This window comes from Coccinella septempunctata, chromosome 2 (assembly GCF_907165205.1).
Source record: "Coccinella septempunctata chromosome 2, icCocSept1.1, whole genome shotgun sequence".
Classification (NCBI taxonomy): Eukaryota; Metazoa; Arthropoda; class Insecta; order Coleoptera; family Coccinellidae; genus Coccinella; species Coccinella septempunctata.
This window is the reverse complement of record NC_058190.1, coordinates 41,200,081-41,222,813: the sequence shown is the minus strand read 5'-3', so window position 1 is coordinate 41,222,813 and position 22,733 is coordinate 41,200,081. Positions and strand designations below refer to the sequence as shown.

General features: G+C 35.4%; 1 protein-coding gene across 1 annotated transcript in view; it reads left to right on the top strand.

Annotated features, from left to right (window-relative positions):
* Positions 1-22,733, top strand: part of LOC123307757 (hemicentin-1) — a 197,167-nt gene that overhangs the window by 38,846 nt on the left and 135,588 nt on the right. Inside the window, exons 3-7 of the mRNA XM_044890186.1 lie at positions 6,869-7,080; positions 11,658-11,774; positions 14,260-14,466; positions 16,428-16,579; positions 21,404-21,548. Coding sequence (XP_044746121.1) covers positions 6,869-7,080; positions 11,658-11,774; positions 14,260-14,466; positions 16,428-16,579; positions 21,404-21,548 — 833 coding nt within the window. The remainder of the gene's footprint in view (positions 1-6,868; positions 7,081-11,657; positions 11,775-14,259; positions 14,467-16,427; positions 16,580-21,403; positions 21,549-22,733) is intronic.

Here is a 22,733-nt window from a genome sequence, read left to right as displayed (position 1 = left end):
AAAACATATCAACGAAATCAAAAAATACTATCGTTTCTATTTACCCGACACCCTATGGGGTAATTGTGAAGAGTCCTGGAGCAAATAAAAATAATTAGAAGTGGCACATATCACACAAGTATCCACGTCTTGTTTCTACTGCAGTACATTTTTCATGTGCCCCTAGTTTACAGGTATCTCATATGATCCAATCCTCCATTGGTGGGGCTTCATACTTTACATAGCAAATTATGCAGAAAAATTCTTCTTCTGTGTAATTGGGAATACAAGGGATATAAGGAACGTTCCCAATTACCCACCTGACATCGTTCCTAAAAACCCCAAGTTATCAAAAGAATTAAAAATGGCTGGCATTCACTTACCCATTTTCTTTCAACTTCAAATCACGTAGGTTTTGGAAAAACATAGTACCAGTATGGAATCAACAAAATATGGCACCTCTAAACTTCAAAATAAGATAGTTACAATTATTATTAACACACGAAAAAAATATAGTTGAAATGCGGAATCCATTCATCGACTCACTGTAACAGGAAATGCAACTTATCGCCGCAACTTTTGAGTAAGCCCTGAGAATCGCCAGATGCATCCGTTGAAAATGTTGAAGACAGTGTCGCACATGAGGAAGTATTTTTTATCTAGCTGTTCCCAATTACCCGCCGTTCCCAATTACCCCACTCTCCCCTAATTCACGAATTTTTTACAATGGGCATCACAATCTTCTTGTTCGAACATTCCAACAATCGTCGTAAAAATGGGATGAAATGGGAAAACATCATAGCACTCTTTCAACATAACTAACATAAGCACTTTCAGAAACTGCCTCCATTTTCTACATTTTTTTTCACCCTAAATTGCACCATACAACAATTATTATTCTCTCTAGTCACCTGATTCCTTTAATCCGATGAACTTGGTACTGAACCATTCATTGTCCAGCCATATGTTTATGTTTTGTTTCGTTTTTCCGAAGCCGTAGTCACCTTCCACAGTCCCGTACTTGAGATTCAATGAACTTTTGTTGTATCTACGCCATCTTGAATGTTTTATATAGACAATTATTGGTGAAACGACTTATTTTGAAGTGTTATACCTTCTGCCAAAAAAGAGGCTCATCTTTGAAAACACACTGTATACAGAATATTGGTATAGCACTCGATATAATTGTAAATTCAACTTAATTCAACTATCCTATAACTCATCCTATAACTTTCGTACGGTACTCCATCTTAGTATTATGGGTATTTTGTCCTGGATTAACCACCTATGCGGCAAATAGGCTGAAGAATCCAGCAGTGTTATGCAAATTAAATTCCAGACGAGTAGAATTGAATTCGCGAAGCAGTAATTTATTCCCTTTGCATTTAATTCAGTCTGGATTTACAGAAACGTTTCGTAAAAATGTACAAACTTCCAAGGAAAGCAGGAGGCTGAATAATTTATTCCGGATTATCTAATGCTCCTTCGGCGTTGGCCAGAAAAAAGATATTTATATCTGGAAACCAAAGGGCTTCAAAATCCTGATGAGCAGTTTGTTTTGTGCGGAAATTCGCTGCTTCAGATTCGGAGCTTCCATATATTGATTATTCGAGAGCTGCGATTCGTTTTGATATTTCGGATTTCTGTAGTGGGATTGATAGAATTTCAAAGTGATTGAATGGTATAATGGGATGGGATTAGTGGGAACTTGGAGTACCCGTTGTTCCAAGTATGCCAACCTAATCATATGTAATCTCTTGATTTTGATATGATTATTTTCTAACGTTGTGAATTCTGAATGGAAAATCATGTCTGTTATTATTATTATATACTCTGTTCAACAGTTAATAGGGATCACTGACCATCAATTTATTTCAGGAATATTCACTTCAACATGTTTATTTCGGTCAGATTTCAGATTATCAGAGATGTTCAGTTAATATTCCTGTTTTTTCAGAAAGAATCAAGAAAGGAAGAATTTTAGAGAAAAAAATAGGTGCATCGATTTGGCTTCCATTTCTTCAATAATTGTCTATTCAACTTATGCGTTTGAAGAAGAGAAAAACATATTCAGCAACAAATACTTCAATTATTTAATATTTTCAGAGGGCGAGAGTTTGATAATTGATAAAACAATATGATGAAGATAACATAAAATATCGCAGTTTATCCTAAAAAAACATATGTTTGATAGATTTTACAAATAACTTAACAAAAGTCACGAATAAAGTATGTGATCCCAATCAATTGTTGAACAGTGTATTTTGGGTGGACTTCCATTTCTCCCCTGAGGACAATTTGGCTCAGCTGAATCAATAAGTTGTAAAGCAGATTCAAATCTAGAACAAAGCTGATCATTTGGCTTTCCGTTCTTCTTGATTCACTCATTGAGCTTCCTCGATTATACAAGGATGTATTGATATCTATTTGGCCTAGACCAGTTCCATGCTTAAAAAAATATTGCGTTATCATAGCAACGAACAATAACTCATAAGAACTATCAGTGTGAAGTTTGAGGTAAAAAAATTGAACCAGTGTTACGCAATGAATTAAAATAAAGGAGATGTCCACCGAAATTGTGAAAATCGAAAAATTGGAGTATCGAGCCATCATCAAGTACATGCATTTAAAAGGGTTAAGAGGTAAGCAGATTTACAAAGATATGCTTATCTGATACCCTTGGTAGTCAATGTCCTTCTTATGCGACCGTGAAAAATTGGACTGCAAGCTTCGAAAGAGGTAAATTTTCCATTGAAGATGATGACCGATTGGGAAAGCCAGTTTTTTTGTCATTCCCCGAAAATATCGATGCAGTTCATGACATCATTTTATCAGACCGTCGAATTGGGCTAAAACGGATATCTGAAGCACTGAATATTTCATACGAACGCGTTCATCATATAGTTCACGTCAATTTGGACATGAGAAAAATTGCTGCAACATGGATCCCCAAATGTTTGAATGTTGACCAAAAGCGTGAAAGGGTAGAAGCATCGCGTTCGATCTGTGCTCGATTTGAAAACTATGTAGACTTTTTAAACCGAATTGTTACTATGGATGAGATTTGGGTACATTTCTACGATTCAGAAACAAAGCAACAATCGATGGAATGGCGACACTCTGGTTCTCTAAGACCTAAGAATTTTCGTGTCCAAAAATCTGCTATAAAAATTCTTGCTTCGGTTTTTTTGGATTGCCATGGAATAATCATGATTGATTTTTTGGATAAGGGTAGAAAAATATCCGGAGATTACTATTCGACATTACTCACCACTCTACGGGAAAAAATTAAAGAGAAGGACAACGCCCCCGCACACAAATCTCATGTTACCATGCAAAAAATTCGTGATTTACGGTTTGAATTACTAGAACTTATTCAACAGATTTGGCTCCATCCGACTATCATCTCTTTCCTCAACTGAAAAAATGTTTAAGAGGTCGTAAATTTTCTTCCAACAAGAATGTAAAAAAAAGCTGTGTAGATCTGGTTAGCAGAGCCAGAAGAAACTTTTTTTTAAAGGTCTAGAGACGTTGCAGGGTCGCTGTAATAAATGTATCCAATTAAGAGAAAAATATTTGGACATTGAAATTTTGTTTGATTTTATAGTAGGCTAAGAATTTTTCAATATATCCTCGTACCTTTTTTCAAGCTTCTGTTACTAGACTCTCAGCTAACGCTCTCAAGAATTTCGTATTCCATTAACAAGTCAACGGAATTTTTCCGTAAAATGAACTTTCCAAAACGTCGACGTCCGACTACGCAGATACGGATATCAGATTGAACCCCGGAATCACCGAATTTCTTCGAGTGGAAAGACTTATTCAAATATATTCCATTCCTTAGGAGGCGAGAATCCAGGTATATAACGAGAATTCCAGATTCGATTTCATCCGATGTAGTGATAGCGGATTACCGAGAGTGGCTCCAAGAGGTTTGATACTGTGTGGCAAATTCTATTATGGGGCGACAACATGTTAGATAATGGTGAAACGACAACATTTTGATGAAACCTCTCGCTTTGATCGGATCTGAAAACCCCAATCGAACAAAGGTGTAGAAGAGTTGGAATTTCCTCGGTGAATGGGAAAATGTTTAGACTTCTGTAGCCTTTATTTAGGTACTCACAATAAGGTTCATCAAGTGTCAAGTTCATTAACGCATCGGAACACAATATTGGAAGTATTGGATTCACAGTATACGAGGATATATTGAAAAATTCTTAGCCTACTATAGAACCAAACAAAATTTCAATGTCAAAATATTTTATTACTCAACATATTCTCCTCTTAATTGAATACATTTATTACAGCGAACCTGCAACGTCTCTAGAACTTTCAAAAAAATGTTTCTTCTTGCTCTGCTAACCAGACCTCCACAGCTTTTATTACCTCCTCGTTGGAAGAAAATTTACCTTTTAAACTTTTTTTCAGTTGAGGAAAGAGATGATAGTCGGATGGAGCCAAATCTGGTGAATAAGGGGGGTTTTCTAGTAATTCAAACCCTAAAACACAAATTTTTTGCATGGCAACATGAGATTTGCGTGCAGGGGCGTTGTCCTGCAAAAACAAAACACCTTTGGATAGCTTTCCGCGTCTTTTCGCTTTGATTTTTTTCCTGTAGAGTGGTCAGTAATGTCGAATAGTAATCTCCGGTTATTGTTCTACCCTTATCCAAAAAATCAATCATGATTACTCCATGGCAATCCCAAAAAACTGAAGCAAGAACTTTTCCAGCAGATTTTTGGACACGAAATTTCTTAGATTTTAAAAAATCAGAGTGTAGGCATTCCATCGATCGTTTTTTTGTTTCTGGATCGTAGAAATGTACCCAAGTCTCATCCATAGTAACAATTCGATTTAAGAAGTCTACATCGTTTTCAAATCGAGCACAGATCGAACGCGATGCTTCTACCCTTGCACGCTTTTGGTCAACATTCAAACATTTGGGGATCTATTTTGCTGCAATTTTTCTCATCTTCAAATTTAGCCTTTCGAAGCTTGCAGTCCAATTTTTCACGGTCGCCTTCGAAGGACATTGATCACCAAGGGTATTAAGCATATCTTCGTAAATCTGCTTACCTCTTAACCCTTTTAAATACAGGTACACGATGATGGCTCGATACTCCAATTTTTCGATTTTCACAATTTTGGTGGACATCTTCTTTCTTTTAATCTATTGCGTAACTCTAGTTTACTTTTTTGACCTCAAACTTCACACTGACACTTCTAATGAGTTATTGTTCTTTGCTATGGTAACGCAATATTTTTTATTGCAGGGAACTGGTCTAGGCTATCTAGATATCAATACATCCTCGTAAAAGAAAGAGAAAGGAGGTAATCGCCCATTAAAAAAAAAAGTTCAGTGACTTAAGAGAGCTTTTTGATGAAGCTTAGGGCTACTCCAACTGTTTTAACCCAAAAATCATATGATAAGCACCATTAATATTTTGGAGTATCTACTCTGAATAACATTCTCTTCAATTTCAACACATAAATCAAAAACCACTCATCAATATGCAGCATCAATTCTGAATTGCAGATCGTGTGAGTTTATCTACTCATATTTAGGATGGGAGATTCATTTTCGTCGAAGTAAATGTATAAAACTCAGATGGTAGTGGCCTTTTTCGAAAACATACCTTGGAAAGCACGCTTTCAATGCTGATGAATTGAAGTAAAATTTATTGGTTGAAATTTTCGCTTCGTAGAGGATTTCAATTTACGAGATCTTATGAAAGTTCTTAGTGGTGTACATCATATTTTATTGAATCATACGTAGTTGGGAACTGGCAGATTTATATTTCTTTGAGGAAAGTTTAGTTCCGATAAAACATTTCACGAGTATGCGGCTTTTAATGTGTACCTAGATGTAATGAAGAAGAGGGTTCTTGGTCACATTTGAATTATTGTGTAGATAATTAGAATTTTGGCCATACATTTGTCGTTGCTTCTGTTTTTCGTCTATCTTTATGAATATTCAGAGGAAAAGATTTGATGAACTTCCAATGATATTTTTTTTTTACCCTGGCCAGCATTGTAAAACTATGTATCCCGAAAGTTCCAATAGAATTCAGATCAATGAATCATTGATTGACTCAAGGAAATACCTTAGAGTCGCAGAAAAATTCATGTAATATGTAGGTACCTATGTTTAACACATGAAATCATAAATGGTGTTCAGTAGATGTAAGTATATTTATATGATGATTTCAATATATACAAGATTTTCTATGAAGAATCTTTAGTTTTTATATGCACAAGGTGTTTGATGAGTCTGTTATCAAAGGTAGGGAATGTTATATTATGTATTGACTATTATGGGAAGCTTTTTTGCTCTTGTTTTTAGAAGTGATTTCGATCGAATATCAGTGATTTTTGAATTTTAAATCGGGTAGTATTCATTTCATGTCATGCAAAGCAGAAGATTATTTCTGCTTACTCCGCTTAAAATAATTAAGAAAGAATACAGGTCTTCAGCCTGAGTACACTGCCCGTACAATTGAAATATCAGTTCATAAGCTGGTGAACTTTTAACAAAGCCATTGAAATGTTTTCCATTTGTTTTCCTTTTCACTTGTAAAAGTTCTTCTTGATCTACCATAGAGCTAGTCAGTAATTATTATATTCATCTAGGTCACAACATTCAACTACACTACTTAAAGCATTTCGAGGAGCTTCTTTTAGATGAGCTCCTTCTAGATTTGGGTGTCCTTTACGGCGGGAGATCCCCAGAGCACCGATCTTTTATTTATTTATTTAGTGTATAAGGAGCACAAACAGGATTAACCCATAGATCTTCAAGCTTTCTTGTTTCATACTCTTCTTATGATTATTCTTAACTGGTTTATGATGTCTCTTTTGTATAAAATGGTACTCTTACCCATTTCAGCTTGGATGCCAGAAGCGGTTTATCCCATGCTTCCCATTTGACAATAAGCGGCGATCTGGGAAACCGTCTTTACTTCATAATGGATGAAAATCCTGCCCAGGCACGACTCAAGATCGAAAATGTATCTGTGCACGACCAGGGTATGTACAGGTGTCGAGTAGATTTCGTCAATTCACCTACCAGAAATTTTCAAGTCAACCTGAGCCTAATAGGTGAGTGTCTCATCTTATCTAGTGACGAAATGATTCGACAACTTTTCCTTCTGAATGAACCGTTACATTTTGTGAAATAATGGAAATAGCCCTATGAATCCTACAATGGATTTCCATAATCAATTAGCCATAATCTCTTTCGAGGTTTTTTCCATTACTTCATAGTATTTGTATCGAAAAAGAATCCTATGTTGGAAGTTCCATTCTTTCGATTTGTTCATCTATATCGATTCAAATACAGGGTGTTTTACAAGCTCCATGACAAACTTTGACAGATGGTAGCTGTGCTTATTCTGAACATTTTCTTCCTATGGTCCTTCTTGACCTATCCATTTATTCGGGAAATGTTCATTCAGCCAACTGACTACTTGTCTCCCCCTATGTGATGGTGTACCATCACATAGAGATGATGTTTCAATGTTGAAAATTCCACCCCAAGCGTTTACACTGAAACGTTGCTGATATCGTCTTTGTCTAATGGCATATGGATTCTGCAGTGCCCATGTGCCAGTGTTCATTATGGTTATTGTTGATACCATCAAACAAGTGTCAAATGAATAATTAAAATAATGTCAATTATCATATCAACCGATATTTTCTGTTGGACTATTCAATCAAGAAATGAAAACAGCATTTTTCAAATGCTTGTAACTCCTGAACGAAAACGAATCGGACCTATGTTCATACAAAAAAATGGTCGAAAGAAGCACGTCTACTTTCTGTCAAAGTTTGTCATAGAGCTTGTAGAATACCCTGTATAAGACAATACTCATTCAGAAAAAAAGAGAAGCGAAAAATATTAACGCTAAGAGAGTGCATTGAAAAGTTCGATGACCAACATATTATGAAATAATTACGATTTCAAGTTATGATGTATTTGTCGGAGTATCAGGAATATCAGGATCTATTCTGGATGATACACATATTACCGAACCTGAATTATTAACAAAATCCCCAATGATTTCCGCCTGAATCAAGCACTAAGCCCGAAACATCATTAGCGTAATCTTATTGTAATTTCTCTTGGGGATTGTTTTTGTACCACCCATTTCATCTACCATTAGGAATCATTAACTGGGAAATTAGAGTATTTACGGGATTATCCGATCATTAATGTTGATAGACTCATATATCTGGGTAGTCAAAAAGACCAGTCTGATCATTACTGATACTAAACAGACCGCATTGATGGAATGTGAAAAACGTCCTTCATCGATTAATGATTATATTTTGAAGGTTTTTAGCGCTGGCTCTAGTCGTTGATACATCAATTACTGTATCGATCTCGAAATAAAAAATGAATATTCGAATTCAATAAGTTGAATAATTTCATCCCTATAATAAAAAAGGGTTGATGAAAACCCCATCTCTAACCAAACGATCATCAGCAACATTTCTGGCAAGTGGTTCATAGCATAGATTAGAGTTGGACCATCACATATTGAAGAGAATTCTCCACTTATATATCATTCAGAAAATGACCATGATATCTGGTCTGGTAGCAGAAAGAGGGTTTCAAGGGAACTAACTTTCCCCCCGTACAAGCTTCGTGGCTACACCTGGCTGATAGAGAAGACACAAGGCTCTCCCCTCAAAATTGCTCAATATCACTCTGGTTCATTCGATACGAAAGATTTCTCTTGGTGGTGCGATATATCAAAGGATATTTTCTGCACTCCTTAGGCGTCGCCAGCGATCGGGACATAAAACGCCTGTCAAACTCGAGTTAGGCAACCTAACATTCACGACCAAACAAAACGAATATATTTCCGTTTCTCCATAAATCCTACAGGATGTTCAAAAATAAGTGTTTATTCCACATTTTGGTACCAAATTTTTCTTGAGAATGTAGGAATCTAATTTCTTATTTTGTCGCAAACTTTGCACGCACTTTTTCATCCCATGTGAGGCGTTATTTCAATCGGCGTCTATTGTTTCATCGTTTATCCCAATGATAACGTTTATTCACGGCGATATCCAATTCTAGAGGAGTATAAATACGACCCATTTGCAGAATCCCAAACAAACATGACTGGGGTATTGCGGTCTAGTATCGGCTATCAAGCTTTTGCCATTGTAAATAAAGTTTGGCTCTATATATGCATACAATACTACAAAGTTCAACAGATAGGATTTCGAATACTATTTTGCTAGACGGCGGAGTTGATTGATGTTCGATGAAACGCTTTCCGTTTATAATTTGAGGCCCTTTCAATTCGTCAATCTCTTCATTAGTTGTGTCAAATGAAATTTCATTCATGTACCTACATGTTTTCATCGATGTTCGTAAATATAATGGCAAGGAAGAATAGCTGTTTTTCTTTTGATTGATCATATTGGAGAAAAATACAGTGTCTGTAAACAAATGCGGAGAAATTAGGAAGATAATTGATCCATGAAAATGAGCAGGGGTAGTTCCTATAAATCTTTTTCGAAATCGATCTCCCTTCCAAGATAAAGCCTTTGGAAGGCGATGACGAGTTGACAGTTTTCAATTTTTTTAAGGGGTTGTAGAGAAACACTAAGCCATGAAACTACACATAATATGAAGCACTAAGTATATGTTACTCACACATTTTTTTTAGATCTCATAACTTTATTATTAGGGGTTGAAAATAACAATCCCTTATAATTTTCCTTCGAAAATTATTTTCGTGGGATAGATTTTCGAAAAATAAAATTCTCTTATGGTTTCCCATTCGATTATGGAGAAAAAAAGTCTCTTGCAAAATTTCGATACAGTCGATACTTTTTCGGAATAAATAAAAACATTCGAGTAGTTCTCTGAGACCAGTTTTCAGTGTTTTATTTATTTTTCAAAAAATCGCGTAATTTGAAACACCCTTTATATAAGGAGTTGTTATTTTCAACCCTTAATAATGAAGTTAAGAGATCCAAAATTGGGTGAGTAACATCTACTTAGTGCTTCATATTATGTATAGTTTGAGGACTCAGTGTTTTTTAGAAACCGTAAAAAAAATTGAAAACTTTCAACTCATCATCGCCTTCCAAAGGCTGTATCTTGGAAGGGAGGTCGATTTCGAAAAAAAAAATTATAGGAACTAACCCCACTTATTTTCATCGAGGAATCATCTTCCTAAGTCCTTCGCATTTGTTTACAGACACCCTGTATAGATCTATAGATATCTAACAACGCGTTCAAATTGTTAAATAATTTCATGAAAATCAGCGTTCTGTGTAAAGTGTTTTTAGAAAATTACGTGAATTTTATGGTTAACATTATCGTCCATCTGAAAGCACTGTTGGTCGAATTATCAACAAATTTCAAGAGGCCGGTTCGGTGATAATCGAATTTTTGTGGCCAAGAATATTGATAAAGAGGACATTTGGTTTCAACACCTCACTTTGCAAATGACACAATTGATTTATTGAAAGAATAATTTCCTGGACGAATAATCTCCAGAAACGCTGATGTCAATTGGCAACCAAGATCATGTGATTTGGCACCGTTGGACTTTTTTCTTTGGGGGTTATGTGAGAAGCCAGGTCTATAAGAATAATCCACAATCGATTCCTGAACTAAAGAATGAAATAATTCGTGCCATGAGTGAGTTAGGGCCTCAATTATGTCAAAATTTCATTGAAAATTTAAACAAAAGAGTAGACGTCTGTAGAGCTGCAAGAGGAGGCCATTTGGCAGATATTATTTTTCGTACTTAAATGTCATAACTGATACTTCAATTACCAATAGACAGTTTTTGAAAACGATTGCAAATTATGTGATTTATTTTTTTAAAAACCGCGTAATTTGAAACACCCTTTATATAAGGAGTTGTTATTTTCAACCCCTAATAATGAAGTTAAGAGATCCAAAATTGTGTGAGTAACATCTACTTAGTGCTTCATATTATGTATAGTTTGAGGACTCAGTGCTTTTTAGAACCCGTAAAAAAAATTAAAAACTGTCAACTCATCATCGCCTTACAAAGGCTGTATCTTGGAAGGGAGATCGATTTCGAAAAAAAGTATAGGAACTACCCCAGCTTATTTTCATCGAGGAATCATCTCCCTAAGTCCTTCGCATTTGTTTACAGACACCCTGTATAGATATATTCTGAAAATTCCTAGCTATTTTTTTCGGAGATAAGTGTGAATGTTTCGAGTTGGATATACATAATTCACAATAGCCAAGAATTCTTCAAAAATGAGCCCAACCCAATACTTTGAGATAATTTTCTGTTCAAAACTGAAATATTACAAAATTTTGGAAAAATGTAAGCGCTTTGTTTCCTGGAAAGAATCTCGCAAAAGAAAATCTAACCTCAAGATCATCACGAATAATGAGATCATCAAAAAAAAACCTCAGAATGTAGCAGTGCAATTTTATCTGGCCTTCAACGTCAGAATTCTTGCCTTGTCTGCAGGAATGCCCCAGAGATCATCTCGTCCTCCTGTCCTACCCTACATCCCGACAAAATGACAATAAGATGATTATACAACGACGGCTCGTATTTGTCTTTCCGGACAACAAACCCACACACACACACGAAGTTATTTCACTTTGAAATTAGAAGACCGAAATGATTGTTGACTTTTCCTTTGTGGTTCCATTTCAGAGCAGCCGTCCTCTCCCAGAGTTTTCGACGCAGAAGGCAGTGAAATTAGGCAGAATGCCAGCGCTGGCCCCTTCCTCGAGGACGACGAGCTGTTCCTGTCCTGCCAGGTGACTGGGGGTGAGTGGATGGAATAGAGTTGTGGGGGCGTGTTAATTTTCCGCAACTGTTGCTTTGGAAAGGGTGAATAGTTGGGCGTTTATGTTATTAGGGAAGAAGCGTTAATTTAATTCGTTATAATCAACGCGATACCGGGACGAAGCGAGAAACTTTTCTCAGCCGAGAGGGTCGTCGAGTATTTCTGGGAGATGGCACGTTCGTTGGGGGAGCTTTCCCAAGTCAGTTATGAGGCGTAAAAATGTAAGATTCATTAATGATCGTTGAGGAGGAGCTGGAACGCTCAAAACACCGTTCGTTTCAAGAAAGCCATCAAAAATGTACTGAAACTTACGAAATGCCATGTATCAAATCGTAAGAACACATGCTATACAGGGTGGGCAAAATTCGTTGTCTACTGAGAGGATCTCGAGAACTATAAGAGCTAGAAGAAAACGGATTACACATTTCCGAGCTCATTTTCGGAGAAACAAAGAATGGTGAAAACCGCAGCCTCCTTCGATACTTTGTTTCTGAGTTTGACAATTTCGTAAAGTTTTCATAACTTTTCAGTCTTTGAAGTTGAAAATCTGAATCTTGCAGGCACTTTTTTACGTAGAATCCACTAATCAGCTCAAAATATTCTTTCAATTCGAATCATTAGGTGAACTTTCATTTTTTTAAATCCAAACTTTCATTGAATTTGTTATTTTTGAATTGGAAAAAAATCTTTGGTCAGTAGATTCTACGTATGAAAGTGCCTAAGAAGGTTCAAGTGTCAGATCTGCAACATCAAAGACAAAAAAGTTATGAGAACTTTCCGCAATCGTCAAAAACTCATTTTTTTTTATAACTCGAAGTTTAAAAATGATAGGCCGATTCTGTTTTCAGATTTTGATAAATTACGATAAAAGAGCTGTGTTATCCGTTTTCTTCTAGTTGCTATAGTTCTCGACTCTCGAGATCCCCTCAGTAGACAACGAATTTTGCCCACCCTGTACTACGTGTATGTAGATGCACCGTTGATGAAGGAAACAATCTCAATACTGGATAAATGGCACCAAGGCCATTCCGTATATTGATATCATGATAACCCCTTATCAGGGAGGCGATGAATACAATAATGAGAATTAATTCAGATGCATGGTATGAATATCAACAAGATCTAGATCGAAATAGCCTTAGGCCCGGTACTTTCACCTTCGAATAAATTTATTTCACTGTCAATAAGTATCCGTCAAATAATTTCCTATCTGAAGGATACCTTATTTCGGTGCTTCCAGATGAAATTATTTGACGGATAACAATTCTATGAAAACACGGTATACTACTTTTCACTGATTAATGTAAAATAAGAGACCGCATTGTAGAAATTGTCATAATTCCAACTACAAAGCAAATATTTCGTGAAAATCACACAAAAAATAACCATACATCCAGAATCTAAAAAATTCAACCAATAATGACGTACCGACATTCGATCAATGACAAATAAAATCTTATTAGCGAGTTTCAATGACAGATTTATTCTATGAATAACACTATCTGAAAGTGAAAATACTGCATTTTTACTTATCCTAAGAATAAGACTTATTTATCGAATAAATTTAGTTATTCCCACGTGAAAGTACCGGGACTTATTCGCATTTATTAAGTCTTATTCGTAAGATTAGTAAAAATGCAGTCTTTTCACTTTCAGATAGTGTTATTCATCGAATAAATCTGTCATTGAAACTTAATTAGAAGAGTTTATTTGTCATAGATCGAATGTCGGTAAGTCATTATTCGTTGAATAAAATTTATTCGAAGGTGAAAGTACCGGGCCTAAGAGTAATAAAACTATGGAAATAGCCACTTTGTCATCGTCAGGGCTAAAAAGGACCCAATTTTGATTGAAACATCTTCTTCTGCAAGGGTAGAAGCATCGCGTTCGATCTGTGCTCGATTTGAAAACGATGTAGACTTCTTAAACCGAATTGTTACTATGGATGAGACTTGGGTACATTTCTACGATCCAGAAACAAAGCAACAATCTACACTATGGTTCTAAAAGACCTAAGAAGTTTCGTGTCCAAAAATCTGCTGAGATTACCATGAAGTAATCATGAGTGATTTTTTTGGTAAGGGTAAAACAATAACCGGAGATTATTTCGTAAATTTTCTTTCAAAGAGGAGGTAATAAAAGCTGTGGAGGTCTGGTTTGCAGAGCAAGAAGAAACATTTTTTTTGAAAGGTCTAGAGACGTTGCAGATTCGCTGAAAATTTCGCTGAAATTTTGTTTGGTTCTATAGTAGGTTAAGAATATCTCCTCGTATAGCGAGAAAGTACAGTTGAGACTGTTGAAAATACCTGCTTACGTGAAGGTGTTATTGAGTAGTTACTAACTATCAAATAGCTATACAAAAAATATCGTAATTTGGAGGGTTCTAAGCATAATTTTTATTCATAAACGTCGTATGCTCTGCCTTAAATACTTTTAAGGCATTTTCTAAATGTATAAGTATTTCAGGAAAGCCTCGGCCAGTTGTAACATGGTGGCATGGTAATTCACTTCTGGATGGCGTAGTGGACTCCAGCTCAAACTCCTTCACCACAGTCAACCAGTTGTTCATCTCACACGTATCACGAGAATTGAAAGGAGCGCGGTTCGAGTGCAGAGCCACCTCTTCGGAAATTGCTGGACACGTTACTAGAATCATTCCATTAGTTGTATATTGTGAGTACACCAGAAAAGTTCCCATTTCATACTATAAGGAATATGAAAGGTCTAGTAACTTGTCCACTTTGCCCAAATGAGTATTTGGATTGGGGGAAACAGATTCAAATTGTGTATATATAGTCCTGTAGTCGCTGAAACATTTTCATCAATAGATTATTTCCACTAGCCTACTTTTTTCTACCCATTTCTTGAGTAGAATTCAACAATCAATGCTTTTTGCACATCGGTAAAAACCATATTTATAATTGCTGATAATTTTAATACAACAACAATCCAGTATGCTAACTTGACAGTTTACCTTGAAAATGTTACAGCAGCTATACTCCATTCACTTTTATTTTAGCAGTCGGTTGGCCATGGAAATTCGACACATTTCACTCTGCATAACACAAAAATGTGGGGTTATGACGCTTGTCAAAATATTTTTGGGTTTTAAATCAACGCTATGTTGCCCGTTCTACGTAAAAGTTTCTGTTATTACGTATTTTATCAAAATGTCGAATCTCTTCGGAAAATATGTGACGAACATAATTGAAGTTTATACAAACTGATTGAAGGCATACCAAATCCAGTTATTTGCATGTGAAATACAAAAGACCAGTATAATATCATAATATACACTAGATTGAGGAGAGTTAATGTTCGTTATCTTCTTTGGTTAAAGTTACATCAGTTCTAGATTTCAAAAATATTAACCCGAAGATGAAATGCATATGATGCAGTGGTTGGGAATGGGTATCTCCCGAAGGAATTAACAGATAATTACAAGAATGTTAAATTCTTCAACAAAAATCATCTCGCATCAATATAAGTAAAAGGAATTAAAGGAAGTTTCAAGTCAAGATGAATTTCACCTTTGAACAAAAATTTCACATGAATAAACAATTAACAGGACAACTGGCGCGTATTTGTGGCTGTTCATCTAAATACATTGATATAATAATAATAATTAGGTATTTATTGGTACCTTAAGACATTTACAATGTATAGGACAAGTCAAATGAAAAAAAGGAAAAATCAATTTTCGGGAACTTATTCTATGATGACATTCATCGAAAATCCTGTAGTAAACTTTTCGCATTAATTCACTCAAACATAAAATTCTCAAATGCCACCACTATTTTGGGTCTCCCAATAGAAGGAAATTCTGTGTCATCCTCTTCATTCACAATCTTTCTGATTGTGGAAATATTCAGCTGAAATATAAGTCGTTTAGATTCAGATGAAATATTATATGAATTATTTTACATTGAATATGTCCGCTACCGTCTGACGTATTGTGGATTGAATGAGCGGACCTGAATTCTAAATAGCACTTCTTGAAATCCTGTCTCTTTTTTCAATAACTTTCGGCATTTTCGTAATAAAAATTGATATTAGTTGTGGCAACGGCGTTATGACATTAACGACATTTCATGAGTGCCAACCTTACTCCGTTCTAGTTACAAAAATTTGAGAAAATTATTTCATGGCCAACCGACTGCTAAAATAAATGTGAATGGAGTATAACTAAGAATTACGTTTAGATACAGAATATCGTTTTTCAAAATTCCATACACTACTGTATGACGCATTTTTTTGAACGCATGTCAATTTATTTCATATTGTGAATGCTTATTTGACGAATACATGAAAAATTTGGTCTTGGTTAAGCTACCTAGCAATCTTTAAATCACGATGCTTTTCAGTCTTGGAGTCTTGTGCTTTCGCAGTGTTTTGAGTTGATAGAACAAGGATTATTACGCGGGTACGATAAAATAGATTTTGATTTAATCCAAAATATGTCATGAATTATTGATATAAATGTGCTTGGGCGTATTCCGCTCTGTATGCCTAATTTCTGCAACTCGCCGATAATACATAAACGAGCTGCATCAACCCCCATATAGCTCTCCGCATTCAGTCCACTTTTATCGTCCATGTCTAATGCCCTTATAAACCGATCAATTTCATTTCAGTGAAGCCCAATAAAGTGAAGATAGTCACTCCGAATGAGCTGATGTCGAACCGGAAGTCCCAGAACATTAAATGTGAAACTTCCGGCTCATATCCCCCCGCCAAGCTAACGTGGCTACTTGACGGAAAGTCCATTAAACAATCCATCGTTACGGTAAGTGCAATTCAACATATCTAGTTAAACTAACTAGACGAACTTTATCTATTACGGAATACACGTTCGTAATATCGGTTGATATCACTTAAACCAAATATTTGGCAGGGATTTGGCTTAGGTATAATTCTCGATGCCTCGGGATATTGATGGGAATTAAGAAGCCATAAAAAAGATAACTGGTACAGATCAAATGATTGCATTATTCTCACCGCAACTTGGAACTGATGTTTCATTGCCGTGGTCTCCTGTTCAAAAGAATACATTCAGGGTGTCCCGTACTGAAATCAGTGAAGATACTTGAATTTGTAGACACAAAACCCATGTAGGGATGTAGAGATTCTCTAGAAATTAAAAAAATTCCCATATCGCTAAAGATGGGATTTTTACTGACGTAAAATTTTATTTGATCTAGGAACAGTCCCAATATGTTATGCAAGGTTTATTAGATGCCGTGGTAGGATTAAAAATCAATTTCAATGAACACCAAATTTGAATATTCGTTACTTGCTAGCTGAAATTTTTCTGACTTTTTCGTCAAGTTCCTTATTGAAGGTGAGTCTTTGACTTGTACAAATGAAAACAGTAGATTCTTGAGGCCAAAAGACACCCTTTTTTTTACCTTTTTTTCCCGTAACGGCTTGGTTTAAAAGATACAGGCTCTTGAAAAACCATAGAAAAATGTTGATTTGTTGAGTTCTATCTCACAAACGGTTTCATCGAATGAAATGGATTTTGAAATATAGTTTCTCACTGATTTGATGAATCTTTTTCGAACTCAAGATATCACCCACGTCTTACAGTTTCCTCATTATGACCATTACGTAAAATAGAAATACCAAAAATTCAACTCTTGAAATTAAGTTGGAGGCTATCTAATGAATATTTGACCGTTTTGTAAAATAAGAGTATTTCTCATATTTCCTCGTATAATGCACCGTTTTCGAATAATCTGATGTTTAAAAATTAAAACGTATTTGTGTATTTGAAAAGTTGGGTACTTTGGCTGAATACAACTCTGTCTAAAAGATTCACAGATGTGTAGTGTCTAGTGTCACAGATTTAGCTAGTTCTTCTGAAGATAATTCTGTTTTTCCAGAGGTGCCACAGCTCATTATGAAAACTTAAAATGGCTATATCTTTTTATCAGGGCCGAATCGGAAAAAATGGTATAGGAAAGGTGTTTTTTTTTGACCTCAAGAATCAAGTGTTAAAATATTTGTAAGAGTCAAAGACTCACCCTGTATATGTTTCCACTTCCATCTTCTTATAGTGAGTATACTGTTTCGAACTTTCTTTCATATTGAGGTAGCAAAATTTGCTCAAATATACCGAGTCACAAAAAGATTTTTTACAAAATGCTCGGATCAATGACGTAATAATTGTAGATAACATAAATCAGTCTTTCATTATTTCCTATTTTTGTTTTTGCTATAAGCAGATTTGAAAATCTCTATTGATAATGCAGAGTACCTAATTCAATTTGAAACTCTTTTGCCTCTGGAAAAGAGTGAATTACCAACTTGAAATCAGTGGAAAATTTTAAATCTGTTCATAACAAATTATTGAATACCATTGCTCCAATTCTTTTTTCCTCAATTCTGATTAAATATTATTAGGTACAAAAGAAAGGAACATTATGACCTACGCCTGCGCCATTTTGCAACCAACACCGAACAACAGTACTTTTACTTCTTGTATGTAACTATGTACTATCTTGTTTCTTCTTTCATGAGTGAGATAAGTAACAGTTTTGAAGTAAAATTCTCGTCTCGAAAACGAAAACTGAAAATTTCAGTGTAGATGCTTGTGGGTATAAAGTTTCATTTTATCAAAAACTGACTAAGCACCAAAATTTTTTATCGAATTATTAATATACTCTTATAAACTACCCAATTAAAAATGTTCCATTCACGACATGTCTAAAATTTAATAATGCAAAAACTGTGATTTTGTGATGATCAAACGCCAAACACCAAAGAGTGTTTTCTTGAATACCTAGAAAATGCATAATTTTAGACGTATGATGGATATTTTTTCTTGGTTCTCAAGAGTAGAATTTTATTTATTATTATTAGTAAGGGGGTTTTTGATGAAAACTAAAATCAAAATTCGAATTTTATTTATGTTCTTTGAAGTTTTTCATCAATATCAAAGTGAAAAACCTACAACATGGCTACAATAATAATGATTCGACAATAATAAGTTCTAAAATTCCATCCTTCCAATGTGAAAGGGCATGTACCTACCTATATGATCATATAATATGAGATCACCCCGAATAGAGTATATTTGTCTGAAAGATCAAATATCTCCGGAATGTTCCAAGGGATGTCATGTGATGTTCGAAAAAAGTGATTAATAATTGGGCATGAATTTCATGAAAATATCCTTTTTACTTATCATTGCAATTGTGGGTCAGATTAACTAAGAACCACCCTGTATAGATTACTTTTGTCCCACAAATAATTTTATTATAATTAGAAGGATTTTCTGATGTGTCTCACAACTTTCTACTATCACGAGCCATCCCTGCTCATACTACCACTGCCAACTCGAAAAATTTCAGTCGGCGCTTTCTCGCGATTAAAGAATAAAAAAATGAGCGAAAACTCCGTCGACGACGATTCGTTGTCAAACCGTCCGAAAATACCTGACGTGACACTAACTGAACCAGGGAAAAAAAAACAATCCTCCAAGAATAGCGACCCACTCACCTATCGAATTCAGAAACATTGTTTCCAATTTTGTCCGATTGTTGATCCTCCTGAATTCCCATGAGGCTCATTTATACCGATGGGAATCCGAACAATGCGCGGCACTCGATAGTTCCTTTAATGGTTCCTGTTGGGGGGGCTGCGGGAGGGCGGAACGGGGTCGGATCGCAATCAGGAATATCAGGATGTTCCCGTCAGTTTCCCTGGTTCGGAGATCTCGTACAGACGCAGATGTATAAACAGGAATCGAACGCTGGCGGTGGATCGTCTAACGCTTTGACATACACATTGGAAACGCAGATGGGATTGAGGCGAAAGTAATCATTTGTCACTTATACACGTCTGTCGTTTAACCCTTTGTTTTTATGCAGCGCTTTGTCGGAATGCGGAGGCATTATTTGTGTGAGCAAGCTTATTTTATGAAAAGTAGTCCTGGAGATAATCCCCAGAAACTTCACGTTTGGGAAAATGTAGACTCCAAGTAAAGCAAAAAACGCTGCAGATTTTACTCAGCTTTACTATTTGCACATTTTCAATATCAATAATATAGGTATTATAAGTTTATCCAAGTGCAGCCCTGCGCACTTCTGAAATTGCTATTTGAGAAATCAAAAAGCACACAATGTCTGAAATTTTTTTTCCAAATGGTAAAGAAAAATTAACACAAATTTGTGAAATGATCCATTATTTTCAATTAATGGTGCTTTTGGAAATTATTCATTTAGTCATCAACATAATCAAATGATTATTTCCGAAGTATACACAACACTTGTCAACTGCGTCTGTCGAAACAAAGTTAACTGAATGTAGGTTTCCAATATAGGCAAAAAAAATTTTTATTTTTATTTGAGTGGACTTTTTTGTCTTTATCTGAAACTTATACAGGGTTCTTCATCTAAGGCATTTATTCCAAGATATAAGCACATCTGACGATCCTTCGAATTCGTTACCTATGGAGAATCAGGATAATATGAATATGAATGATGCAATAAAAACTAATTAAGAAATGAAGGAAATTTTTGAATAATATAAAAACTAATTGAGAAATGAAGGAAATTTTTGAATAATATAATCAATCGTTTAATATTTTTATTGTAACTGTTTTTTGTACATTTTCAGGCTCAGATAATGATTATAATGCTGATTTGGACTCCGAAATGAATGAATACAGGTTGGGTCTTAAACTGGTACAAATATTCAAGCAGTAGATTCTTGACGTCAAAAGAAATTCTTTTCTCGTTTACCATTTTTTCCGAATCGGCTCGGTTTATTAGAGACAGACTGTTGAATAGCTATAAAAAAATTTTATATCCAGTTCTATCTCCCAAAACATTTTATCGAATGTAATGAATTTCGGAATATAATTTTTCATTTATCTGATGAATCTTTTTCAAATACCAGATATCACTCATGTCTTCCAGTTTTTCCATTATGACCATTACGTACCATAATAATACCAATAATTCAAAGAACCCACCACTTGAAACTAAGTTGGACACTATCTAATGAATATTTGAACGTTTTGTAAAATAACAGTATTCTTCATATTTTCTCATATAACGCGTTATTTTCGATTAATCTGTTGTTCAAAAATTAAAAAGTATTTGTGAAATTTGAAATATTGGGTATACCTACTTTGGCTGAACACAACTCTGTTTAAAAGATCCATTGATGTGTAGAGTTATAGATTTAGCTTTTTATTCTGAAGCTAATTTTGTTTTTCCAGGGGTGGCACAGCAAATCTTAAAATGGCTATATCTTTTCATTAGGACGAAATCGGAAAAAAGAGAATAGGGGAAAAGTGTTTCTTCTAACCTCAAGAATCTACTGTTCAAATATTTGTACGAGTCAAAGACTCACCCTGTATATTGAATTACATACTATTACTCATACAATATACAGGGTATAACATATTCCGTAAATATCAACGTTCCAATATACAGGGTGTGAATGCTCATCAACAATTATCACATATCAAGTGATAGAAAGCAAAGTTTGATCGAATTCGAATTTAGAATCCCGAAAAAATCGAAAGAGGCAATTTTGACCAACCTTACATCTGTAAAATGTGAATACATTCTGATAAATTTGATCAATTCATTTCCAGGAAGAAGAAACAGAATTCTTCACAGCAAGTATCTTGACGTTGACAGTGTCAGCAGAAGATGATGGCAAGGAACTTTTATGTCGAGCAGATAATCCTCGATTTCCAGGGGGTAGATTAGAAGACAGCAGGGTGATACACGTCGCATGTAAGTATGTGAAAAAAGTATTAATTTAGCTGTAATCACTTCACCATCAAGATCATCTTTGATATCTCTGAGGACTGCCTGTAGCGTCACAGGTCCGTAGAGGGCTTAAGAATTTTTTAGGTCAGAATCTTCTAAATGAATCGCTTCACTAGATCCTATAGTTAGCTCTCTGGTCTCATGCTTGATGCATGGACAGAAAGGTACAGAGAAAGTTTCGTTGACCATCTGTGGCGTGGAAATGTTGGAATATCTTCAAAAACCTGAAGCGGTTTCATTGATTGGACTAACTTTGTCGTCTAGTATGAAAATAGGCTATATAAAAACTATGCGCGTGTTCTCATTCGATGCAGAATTTAATGTCCCATAGCTTTTTTATGGATCACTCCCATCCTATACATGGTGACCGGAGGAACACTTTATATCAACTCAGGTCCAAAATCAAATCAATTTGCGGTAGCTTTGTCAAGATTTGGCGGATTCAAATAATATTCAGTTCATACAGGTTTCTGACGAACTGAATCGTATATCGATAATAGTTATTTATTCAACAAGTGAGTTAAATGAATGTTTAGTCATGAGAAGAAAGCCCCTCGGGCTCGCAGGTTTTTGATGAATATACAGTCATAACTCACGTGTTGTATACAAAATTTTGTTGAATTTTTGTTCAAATGGAGTACCTACACAGAGTTCACAGTACTCCTTCAAGTGCCTGGTTGGAACTTGACGTTATTTTCTGACCGAATGTGGTCTTGCGAGGAACCCTCTTGACTCACCTGCAGAAGCTTGAAGAATTGTTTACATTCGTTGACTGCAGGTAGCAGTACTAGCAGTTGAATCTGGGAGCCATGGATTGGAGTAGAAGTCTGCAGTGAAAGTGAGGCTTGGTTCAGTCTTTGCGGGATAGGTGGCGCATTGTGATGATAATTGTAAATATTTCTCAAAGCGTCACAACGGTTCGCTTAAGAAACCATCCACCGGTTGAAATATTTTACGCTACACTGTACTGATGAGTGGACATGATCCCGAAACAGGTCTACAGTTGTGTTTAGATTTTTCGACTTCTCTGGGATTTCCTGCGTTCGTTCATGACTATCTCGCATTATTGGAACAACTCTATCTGCCGTCTCCGGTTTGTTATTTCAGTTTGATCAGAATTCAAATGGTAACACTTTCCAGAGAATTATC